Below are 11998 nucleotides of genomic sequence, written 5' to 3'. Positions count from 1 at the left end.
GGACATATGAGTGGACTTTGTTATGAGTCCATGGGTGGCTAGTCTACGCAGTTTTCAAGTTATGTCTTACTGAATAATACACATCGAGTTCTAAATATAAGATTTATTTTATAAGATAAATTATTCTATAAAATAGGTATTATATTTAGGAATAGAAAAATACTATTTAGGCGACTAATAAATAACAGAACTGAATGATAACTTTCAGAACGGGACAAATTATGCTGACGGGGAAATTTGACAGATTGCTATATATGTATGTGTGTGTGTACATACATATATACATATAAAGAGGAGTAACTTTATCCACTGGGCCCATGGAGACCAGTTCTAGAATGATATTCAATCCCCTACATTCATAATATTTGGATAGCATTTAATGTTTGTTCAATACTTACTTCGATCTTTAATTTACAAAACATATTCTCCCCCCCCCCCACTATAATTACGTTGATATATCTATAATATATACATTTATTCACAAAATATATACACAAACATTTTCACGCTTTGATTTTTAATCAAGTAATGAAAATAGTAAACCAAAGAGCTGAAACTAAGGTTATTGATGGGTTAAAGGAAAAAGACACGGATGGGGCTGAAGACAAGTAAATAACAACGCCGCCAACTTCGTAATTCAACCTTGGACTCAATCTCTGAGCTGTCACAGAAGGTAGCAACACAATTTTAACCCTACCAGCGGAACTGCAACACAAACCCAATAACTTGTGTAAGTGAGACCACTTTTTACTTGATTCTATTCAAGAGTGTATCCATTTTTTTAAAGCACTTGTCACCATATTTTTATTAATAAAACTATGACTATGATGGGAAGAATTCATGTTTGAAAATTGTTATTATGTGTGGATTAGCATTAACTGAATAAACCCTAACAGATTGGAGGTTCAAGATATTTATTTCAGAAGAAACACTGACGTATATGTATAACAATTTATGCGGAATCTGGGGGAATCGATCGATATCAAGAGTTTAGATGACTTACAAACTTCTTTTTCTTCTTTCTCTTCTTCTCAATGGAGGCTTGCAGCTCGTCGTGTCTAACAAGGGCTTCATCAAGAGCCTAAAGTGTCCAAAACGATATGAAAATTCTTTTATCATATTTTTGTCCATTAATAATGATGACATTCGAGTATGAAGGGAAACTAGCGAGTAGTAATACCTTTTTAGATGCAGCTAACTCTTGCTCAAGACTTTTGACTCTGTTTAGAGTAGCATTCAGAAGTTCTTCCTTCTCTTTTGGCATGGAAGGTTTTATGCTGAGAACACTCACCTTCTCTTCTAGTTTAGCTACGCGTTTAATCAGGGCCATGTGATCATTAATGGAAATGCCTGATGCTTCCATTCTTGTGCTCTCACAGTGTACTGAGCAGTCATAGAAGGCCACTTCAGTGAGTTTTCTCGGTATGTTCCTTGTGATTCGGATCATTGTTAAAACTCCCATCAGTAAGGCCATGATCCCACTCATAAATGAATTGTTGAGTACAACAGAAGTCTTGTAAGCATCATCAGGGAAAATATCTGCAGCCGTTGGAAGAGGAGGGGGGAAAAAAAAAGAAATATAAATGTATGATAATGTGCCGAAGATGGGTAAATCGAGCTAATAACTTAGAGATATGCAGTGAGATCCAATTCTGATAGGGTTATATGTCCACCTAGATTTTGCATATGTCCAATTTTTGAAAGAAAGCACAAGTTTGACAAATAATATTAACTATATATTGATATAGAACATAAAAAAATACAGAGTCATCCTATACTATTCACAGATAGTGAATAACATGGTTCATCTTAAAGTCTATGCAAATGCACAGAACCTGTTATAGTTAACTATCAATTTGTAATAAATACCTTTAGAGATTGCAAGTTTATCATTTTGTACTGGTTTTACCCAAGCTGCATCCATTGGCTTGTCAACCCCGTGCACGTCATACCGATGGACACTGTATTGCTTCATGATCTGCAATTTATTGGTGGAAATACAATAGAAAAAGTTAATTGAGTACGCATAAAAAAGGAGAAGTCAATTTATGCTCATAAATATGTCTCGCATTTCATCAATGAAGCTTGTCCTCGTTTTTTAGGGCATGGATTAAAAGAAGGCAAACCTATAGACTGTATTCACAATGCATTTATCTTTACTATGCTCCCACTGCTCTTGTTCTATCATCAATTATAGCTTCTCAGGTTTACAGGTAGAGTGAACTACCATTACCAGATAACTAATCAGTTGCATGGAGCTGAATTGCTAATCTATTACTACCTTTGTTCCTTAATATAAGACATCATTTGACTTTTATTTTGGCCATAAATATAAAACCCCAATCTACTTTATTTCTCATATTTATACATTTGTTTTTTTCCCCAAAATAGTCTTTTTGGTAATGGTAGTTCTAACCAATATACTTGATTAGCAAAGATATTTTAAGAAAAACAACACCTATTTATAACAAATAACTAGTACATCCTTAAATAGGACCGGAAGTAGTACGTCCTTAAACTCTATTTCATTCAAGATATACCACGGAGCAACTTCAACAGAATGAACCCTGAGAAACTTACTCCTGGAGCTGGGGAGTGTTCGGCATTGTCAACCTCTGGCAATGGAAGCTCCATCGATCTTTTGTTGAAAGAATTGCATCCCTTAACATTGCAGACAACAAAAAAGAAATAATTAACACGTATTTCCAGAAAATACAGATATAGAGAAGCATAGTTTCAGAACAAAGTTGGTAGATAAAGACTACCGTTAGATATGGCTCGTCATCTCCACAGATTATCTTCTCAAGAATCCCTTCTAAGGGTCTCCTCCTGCATTTTCCCTCTTGATTTTGGACCCTCTAATTCATCAAAAGAAAAAACTTCAAATTTTTTCCTTCGCTAAAGAAATTGAGCAGACAAGACTAAATTACCCTCAAGATGTCCGGATCGTTCCACGGTCCTTTGTCAGAAAGCATGCAACCACCTTTATCCGCACAAGTACAAGTACCACCCAAGAACTCTGGAAGTTCGCTGGTAAATAAAATAGGAAAAGGTTTTATTTATAGCTGAAGGGTCATTCCTATGGCGATTCCATAATTAATCAGGTTGGCCAGGAAAATTTTATGTTACTTGGTTTAAACAATGGCACTGCAGGGCTTAATTAGACGGCCTAAATATCCATGGAGTAGAGATTGCATATTTCAACGAACAGGGAGCAAAAATTACCTGGCATCAATGATCTCTAGCAACTTGCCTTGGTATTTGTTACCTAGAACCTGTTCAGTAAACCGTCGATCTGTTAAATACCTCCCCACTTTGCAGAAATCAACAACTTTTCAAAATGAATATATTTACATCCTTACATGGATTTTTGCAGTTGTCTTGGGATCAAGGAATGACTTGATTGTGTTCCACAAGAGTCTAAATCCAGAACCAGCATTGATGATAAACATTCTGTTTAGTGTCTGTAAATATGGAAGTTCAAATATGGTAAATCAGAGGGATCCCATTTTAGCCAAAAAAAAACTCAAGTGGCCCTGGTCTACCAAAAATAGACAGATTAAGTCAATCATTAAAAGATAAGTAATCGTATTAGGCATCCTTACTGTGGGACTGCCTTAATCTGTATATCGTCGGTGCACTAGGTACCCAAAACTTTCTATTTTAGCCAGGAAGGAAATCACAATGGTTGATGTTTTAAAAAAAAAAAAAAAAAATCTAGAACCTTTGTGGTTAAAGTAGTACCTCAGGATAGTTGTCACCATCAATCTTCTGAAGCCTCTGGATGAGTTCTCTTGCAGCTTTGTTGAAATTTTTAAGTCCCTGAAGAACCATGCCGGTAAGAACTTCTATGGAACTTTTTTAACATGTCAAATCCAACGATTGTAATTGATACATCTCCACAAGTTTTTATTGGAAATGGAAGATGCTTTATGAGTATTATGGGAATACCATTTTAAAGAGATTCTTTTGCTTTACTCAAAAAAAAAAAAAATCTTTGCGAAGAGGCTGAAGAACTAAACAGATGTAGATTTTCACACATACCACTCCTTGCACGTCCAAAATAGTTGTGCTCTGGTCAATGTGCTTCTTCGCAGCAACAGAACATGCAGGGAACTTAACAGCGAAGGTCCTCTCAAACTCTCTTACATGGTACTTTATGTAACGGTCCATAGTTGTTACTTGCATCAGCTTATTTGGATCCACCTGACCCAGTTTTTCAATGTATACAGGTCGTCCATCCTTGTCAACTCCGTGATGCCCTTGTGGGTAGTATTTCAAAACTTCATCTATTTCTGGGAATTCAAAATCCTAATCAAAACAAAGACATTAAGGTTAGACAAATCAACCAAAATTGTCATATGTAAACTGAAGAACACAAAACAAAAATGACGAATAATAGTACCTCCATAACAGTGTCAGCACCAAAATCCTTTCTCCACTGAAGCATATCTGCCCACATTTGCTTTGTTTTCTCAATATCGAATTTCCTTGCTCTCAAGAATCTGGATAATCACACAGTAAACTAATTGATCCAAGAAGTGAAGTTACTGATGAAGAAATTGTTACTTTGGCAGTTGGCTAGCTACCTCAACATCATATGATGATCATCATGTTTGGCAAGAAAAAGCTCGTCCAAGACAAGAGCTTGGCGATAGGCATCAACTGCCTGCAACTCTTCTAAGTTAAGTTCATTCTCAAAACCAGCAGACATAACTCTGCTGTTCCTCCGACCTTTCCTTGTCAGGGAACGCCTGAACTTGGACGAGGCACTTAATGCCGCCTTCTTTATGGTTCCAAGCTTTTTCCTCCTTTCATCCTCAGCTTTATCCATTTCAATAACTGTGATTGTTTAAAAGGAAAAAAAACATTTACTCTCCCAAGTTTGAATTAGAAAATAGAATGAATGGAAGAAAGAAATTCACATTTTGAAGGCATCGTTCAACAAGCCGCTGTTTTTTCTGTTGACATTTCTAGGCCAATATCATCTCCAGGCATGCTTTATAAACAGCACATTAAGATTCATATCACATAGAACACCTCAACTATCTTCATTCCTTTTCATTTCACCATCATAGATAAGAGATTTTCCAAAACAGTCAGGATGCAATTTCACATTTTAGCATTTAGTTGACCCTTAATCAATAACCCTCATAAGGTACACAAGTCTTCCAAGAGCACATGCAGGAAATGAAAAAAATTCTGTGCAAAAAGACGCCGAGGGAAATTATGCACTTACGCGTTTTAAGGGATCGATCAGTAGGTATGGGCATAGACATAGTCTCACACATGATTAACGAATCCAGCAAGCTTACTCCAATTGGAATTGACTCCTCAGATTTAACTATATGCCCAGAATTGAAGTTTCACCTTAAGCCAAGAAACGAAATGATAAAGTCAGACAAGACTTGACCAAATCTTTCAGCAATAAAGAAGCCAACCTTCATTTGGCATGCACAGAAAAAGAAAACGCAGAAACAACAGAGAAATAGGGAAAACTGGAAGATTATATGAAGCGCATGCAGCTAGAAATCGCTAAAAGGGTGTTTTTCTGAGCTCGTGAAGTTTTAAATGAATCATAATTTAGTCAAGAGAGGAGTGGTAAGAGACAATAGATATACCTTTATGACATGAATATAGGAGGAGATTCCAAAATAAAAAAGAGGAACGCATATATTTAAGATCTCAAAATTTCCCAACTCAAAAGGACCATGAAAAGAGGATAAAAAGGAACACCCCAGAATGGCTCTACTCGATTTAGTGCTTCTGAAATGCCAATTCTGTTTATTGATGCTGCTAAATTGACGTGATCGTTTTGAGATGACCTATTTAACCATATTTAAGATTCGGTTTCGCCACGACGTAACAGAAAGTGTTCAGCTTTAGCGATGTGCAAGCAGCTCCGCTCATATTCTTCAGCACGACGCCTAACTAACTAACGAACTCATCCATCCGGAAGTTCCAATACCGGCTCTCTAGCCTCCCAAAATATAATACTACCTCCTGTCCTAATTATAAGAGCCAGTTGACTAATTTAAAGAGATTAAAGAAGTAAGTTGAGTTAATTATTTGTCTTAAATATGTGTTGTCTTTCCTAAAATATCCTTACTAATCAAGTGTATTAACTAGAACTATAATTATTAGAAGGATTATCTTGAAAAAAATTGAATAAATATGAGAGACAAAATGGATTGGGGTCTTATATTTAGGATCAAAATAAAAGTCAAACAGGGTTTTATATTAAGGACCGGAGGTAGTATATTTTAAATAATTTGATAGAGGTGCGGCATTTTTAAATAAATATTTTAAAATGTCATATAATTTTAAACTATGCATTATGAAAAAGAGTTTGACCAAGTGCTATAATATATCGGATAAATTATTTTCTGTTAAAAAAAAAAACTTCTTTTGCAAATGTTAAATACACTAAGGTCCCTTCTGTACAAGGTAAATGGAGAGGAGCTGTTTCGCATGAGGAAAATGGAGAGGAGAAGGGGAGGAAAAATTTCAATAGGTTAATTTTAAAAAAAATTAAAGAAGTAGGGTTAGAAACTTTTAATTAATTTTCATTACTCTTTTATCTTATATCTTATTTTTATTAAAATTTTAAGATCATACTTCTCTTATTTCTTAAATCAAGCTTGTTAAAATTTTTCCTCCCTTAACTCTCTCTCTCTCTCCCCATTTCGCCTGTATCAAACATAGAGTAAAATTAGCTATTTTTCCCTGCAAGTTTTTTTTCTTCTTCTTCTTTTAAATTAACCCCGTTTTACTTTTGGAGGAGAAAATAGTTTATTTCTTCATATACCCAAAATCATACCCACAAATGTGGTTAAAAAAATAAAATCACACTCACGAAATCATATGGAAAAAAAAATGTCACGAACTCTGTTAACTACAGAGCTTTGAGAAACTTAACAACAGTCGCTTAAAAATTTTGCCAGGTGATAACTCGCAGACATAATTTTTTGAAATATCGCTGTTACTTCAAATATGCCTCTTAACCAGCCATTCGAATACACCATTGACAATGCTATACTTCCTTTAATTTACAATATAAATGGCTTTGTAAAATAATAACTTAGTTTAAAATACAAGTTAATTAGAGTGTAATTAATACTTATTTGTTAATTTTATTTTTATAATTAATATTTAAATATGATTCCTCGCATTTTTTTCCCCTCTCCACAGCCTCATTTATAGGTAGAGTTAGAAAAAAAATTGCAATTTGAAAGAGATTTAATGAGCTAAACTAACAATTCTTTTTTTTTTTTTTTTATGTTCGGTGAAGTTAATTAAAGTGACTTTCGAAGAGAGACCTTTAAAATTAAAAAATTGCATATAGGAACCCGTTTATAAAAATTATCGTCAAAACTCATACTATTATCATCAAATCCCAGACTAGTATTGTCATGGTCTCTATTAGTAATTTTTTTTATTTTCACAGTCTTTTTTTTACCATTTTTCCTAATATATATATTTGCAAAATTTAATTTATACTGAAAAAGAAAGTCGTCGCATTTATGATTTATGCAAAAAAGGAGAACACCCCACCTCATGGCATCGTATCGTACGGACATTCATAGCCCGGTCTGCAATTGGCGGCACTGGGCGGTAACTATATCCACAGTGGTTTTGGCCTGGACATTTGTTCCTCTTTTTTCCTCGGGGGGAAATCTCCTTTTAAAAAAATCATTTTTTCTATCAAAGTGTGAAGTGTGAACTCTCAGACTGTAGCTTACGATTTATACCTCTCGCTCGCTACCCGCTTTTTCGATCAAATGCCCATTGGCTCCACTTCTCGTTAGCTCAATCTCAAAAATGATAATTTATTTTTGTGATTTTGGCTTTGGTATTATTGATTTGTTCCGAAAGGTAAATTTTTCCTGAAGGTTTGTGGCCCTTCTTCGCACACGGGTCTTGTGATTTTTTGTTGGGTAATGTATCTGACACCGCTGCTGCATTTTCGCGAATAGAGGCTGGTGCTTATTTACGATCCATTTGCACGCAAGTGATGTCATGTAATAGAGTTAATTTTATATTTTTTAAGTCGTGGTTTCAGGCTCCACTGCACTTCCAAAACAATTGGTTGTGCAGTCCCTGTCTACAGACATTGCCATCAAGTTTCTGCCGTTATGTAGGTTCTAATTCTAATATGGCCAGTGGTTCTTGTGTAATTCCCGATGGCAATGTCAATGTAAGTTCACCACTTAATTCACAGAGGACATACCAAGTGGTAGTGGCTGCGACCCTGGATATGGGCATTGGTAAGGATGGAAAATTACCCTGGAGATTACCCTGTGATCTCAAATTTTCAAGGAGATCACTAAGGCCACATCTGATCCTGGGAAGAAGAACGCAGTTTTAATGGGTAGAAAAACATGGGAGAGTATCCCTCTTCAGAACCGACCTCTTCCCGGTCGTCTTAATGTTGTTCTTACTCGCTCGGGAAGATTTGATATGGTAAATACAGAGAATGTTGTTACCTGTGGAAGCATGTCTTCCGCTTTGGAACTATTAGCTGCTTCTCCTTACTCTCTATCAATTGAGAAAATATTTGTTATAGGAGGTGGCCAGATATTTAGGTATATCTTGTTTTTCCCCCTCAAAGTGACCTTTTCCCTCTCTCCTAACTCAAATCACATTTTTATTAAGCGTCTTTCTGTTGTAACTTATAATTTCCATTTACAGAGAGGCTCTTAATGCACCTAGTTGTGAAGCTATCCACATTACAGAAATTGAGACAAGTATTGAGTGCGACACTTTCATGCCTCCGATTGACTCCTCAGTTTTCCGGCCATGGTACTCATCTTTTCCTATGGTGGAGAACAACACTCGTTATTCTTTCACCACTTATGTGCGTGTGAGGAGTTCTGCAGCCAACCACCTTAATCGGAATGCTGATACTAATTCTGATTGTACATCAGATTCCACAAAAATTGGGGCCAATAAATTCTCTTTCCTTCCTAAAATGATTTTTGAGAGACACGAGGAGTACGTGTATCTTAGACTGATTCAAGAAATCATCTCTGAAGGAACTCGTAAGTATGATAGGACAGGGACTGGCATCTTATCGAAACCTGGTTGCCAGGTAATGTTCTATTCGTTTAGTAAGGGGTTTCTATCACATAAATGCTGACTTCTTATGTCTATGTTTCTACAGATGAGGTTCAATCTACGTAAAAGCTTTCCTCTTCTAACAACTAAGGCATGTATGCATTTTTATTTAAGATATCTTTTGTCCAAAATAATTTAATTGATTTTTTTTTTTTCATTTTTTGCCTTTTTATGTGGATTTGTTTTAATTACTTTCTATGTTTATGCATCAGAGTTTTATTAGGGAAGACGAATGTTTACTTCACATGTTAATAAAAATTTGACATAATTTCTTCATTTTGTCCTCAGAAAGTATTTTGGCGAGGGGTTGTTGAAGAGCTTCTTTGGTTTATAAGTGGTTCAACAAATGCCAAGGTATTAAAAAGACCATAATATTACATGGTGCTGAACTAAACTATCAGCAAAAATCTGTGATTTGCCCTTGTTTTGCTTTTAAATTTTCAAATTCTCAAAGAATCTCTTGTTGGCTTTTAGTATATGAGGTTATGAACCCTTCTGAAAAGATGTTTTGTTGACAGGTGCTGCAGGAAAAAGGCATCTGCATATGGGATGGCAATGCATCCAAAGAATGCCTTGATAGGTTCGCAATTGACTAATACATACATCTTTCCTGTTTTCTTTTCTTTGCTGCGACTAACTGGATTGATGCTTATATTACAGTATTGGTTTGACAGAGAGGGAGGATGGTGATTTAGGACCTATATATGGGTTTCAGCGGAGGCACTTCGGTGCAAGGTAGGTGGGTTGTATATCCTCCTCTATTTTGTGTGGGACTTAAAGGACATCTCTGTTGTTTTACCATCTTAATATTTATAGTTATACTGGGATGCATTCTGACTACTCGGGGCAAGGATTTGATCAGCTTTTGGATGTTATTAACAAGATAAAGAATAATCCTGATGATCGGCGGATTATCCTCTCAGCATGGAATCCAGCCGATCTAAAATTGATGGCACTTCCACCCTGCCACATGTCTGCACAGGTTTGGGTCTCTTTGAAAGCTGTCACATTGCCTGCCACTTCCTTCCTCACACTTTTATAAGCTTCTTCTATATCTCTTTGCAGTTCTATGTAGCAAATGGGGAGTTATCCTGCCAAATGTATCAGCGATCTGCTGACATGGGCCTTGGCGTACCATTTAACATGGCATCTTATGCCCTCCTGACATGCATGATAGCTCATGTTTGTGGTATGACAAGCCTCTGCCCTTTCTTATGGTCTTTAATATGTCGGCAATTAAACTGAGTTTTTTTTTTTGGGGGGGGGTGTTTTGTTAAGTGTTGTGTGTCATCTATCTGGTTGTAGATGACCATAGGCTAGTTGTAGGTGATGCTATCTTCACGTTTGATACCCTTCGAGGCTCCATTAGGCGTATGAACAGTGTGTGCGCTTTATGTTTTGGACTCGGCTCAAGTCTGATTTAGTACTGTCTGTTTAACTGGTGTTGGCACCGCAATTTTGGCTGTTAATTAGGGATCTTGAAGACGTTGATTTTGTATGTAAGTAATGAATTTTGATTCAATACGTGTGTATGCAAGGAGTGTGACTGGTGTTTCTCAGTGGTCTTAGGCTATCATGTGAAATATAGTAAATTTTATATTTCTTAATTTTTGGTACAGAAATTTATATTACTTGTTATGGATATTGCTGTAGATAAGTACAGCCAGCCAAAAGAAAAACAAAGATTAGAAGAACATGGCATTTCTTATCTGATTAATCAATCCTTACACCATCACGTCTTGTTCTTGTCAGAACTTGTTCCGGGTGATTTCATCCATGTCATTGGGGATGCACACGTTTACTGCAGTTATGTGAGGTCTTTGCAGGAGCAGCTCCAGAACCAACCCAGACCTTTTCCAGTGCGTATAATAATTTCTTGGGATTGCATTTCGTTATATATAAAGCAGTCAGCCACAGAAGTTGACCCATATTCTCATTGTTGACTAATTTGAATGCAGATTTTGAAGATAAAGTCATCAAAGAAGGATATAGATTCGTTTGTGGCTTCTGATTTTGATCTCATAGGTTATAATCCTCACCGGAACATAGAGAATTGAAAATGGCTGTGTAGAGACCTTCATCTGCCCCTTCTTCAAGCTATTCGGGAATTATAGGACCTTTTGAGTGGCAGGGTCCAGTGAGATGAGAAAGCTGCTTTGGGTGAGCTCTCATTAGTGAACGGAGAGACACAACTATTGCTTTCATTATCTGGGCCAGAAGAAAGAAACTTTCCTTTATTATCCAATTGGACTCCCAAATTTGCACTTTTTATTCAAACATCATTTTTCTCACGTTCCTTCGCAAGCAAATTCAATACCTGTCGTCATTCCATTGCTGCAACTGCACACTTCCTTTCTCCAGAGATTAGAGAACCACTCACCAAAAGCTTGGCACTCACACGCTCTTTAGATAGCCTTTGACAGGGACTGCACTTCCTGTCAAACAAACTGACTCAGAGGTAATGGTGAATACCATGGATTGCGTTGGGAAATATTATATCGAATTAACCAAGTTTAAATGTAATTAACCACTGTGCTCATGAAAAACAAATCCGATTCTCCCCTGTTAAGAAATGATTTTTAAACATCTAATCAATATGAATGGTTTAAAATTTTCATTTATTGAAAAAAAAGTATTTTTTTTGAACAAAATTAAATTCTTCAAATTAATTGAATAATTAAATTTTACTTTTAAGTAACATTATTTTCATCTGGGTGCGACACACTGAGAATGGGAAAAACGAACGATCTCGTATTACCCTTTCTTCGTTTGTTCATTACATTCTATTTATACATTGTGAAATGTCATGTTCACCTTCATTATTTTCGTGTAATTAACCAAAATACGCAAACTTATCTGAAATCAGAATATCACAATCACG

At 36.0% G+C, this 11998-nt stretch overlaps 1 protein-coding gene and 1 pseudogene across 1 annotated transcript; one reads left to right on the top strand and one right to left on the bottom strand.

Annotated features, from left to right (window-relative positions):
* Window positions 1-434: 434 nt before the first annotated feature.
* On the bottom strand, window positions 435-5704 carry LOC114730548 (phosphatidylinositol/phosphatidylcholine transfer protein SFH3-like). Its single transcript, XM_028917637.1, has 15 exons — window positions 5622-5704; window positions 5240-5370; window positions 4590-4842; window positions 4406-4505; window positions 4045-4311; window positions 3745-3822; window positions 3363-3464; window positions 3226-3275; window positions 2931-3030; window positions 2766-2858; window positions 2581-2661; window positions 1870-1978; window positions 1181-1539; window positions 1004-1081; window positions 435-705 (listed from the first exon to the last, which is right to left on the bottom strand). The coding sequence occupies exons 2-15, from the start codon at window positions 5289-5291 to the stop codon at window positions 694-696; spliced, it is 1734 nt and encodes a 577-aa protein (XP_028773470.1). The 5' UTR covers window positions 5292-5370; window positions 5622-5704; the 3' UTR covers window positions 435-693.
* A 1948-nt stretch (window positions 5705-7652) lies between these two features.
* Window positions 7653-11296, top strand: LOC114730556 (bifunctional dihydrofolate reductase-thymidylate synthase-like; annotated as a pseudogene).
* Window positions 11297-11998: the final 702 nt, after the last annotated feature.

Source organism: Neltuma alba, unplaced genomic scaffold (assembly GCF_004799145.2).
Source record: "Neltuma alba isolate B1F8T4 unplaced genomic scaffold, ASM479914v2 tig00002509_pilon, whole genome shotgun sequence".
Classification (NCBI taxonomy): domain Eukaryota; kingdom Viridiplantae; phylum Streptophyta; class Magnoliopsida; order Fabales; family Fabaceae; genus Neltuma; species Neltuma alba.
Note: the sequence above shows the minus strand (reverse complement) of the source record. Positions and strands in the feature narration are given on the sequence as shown.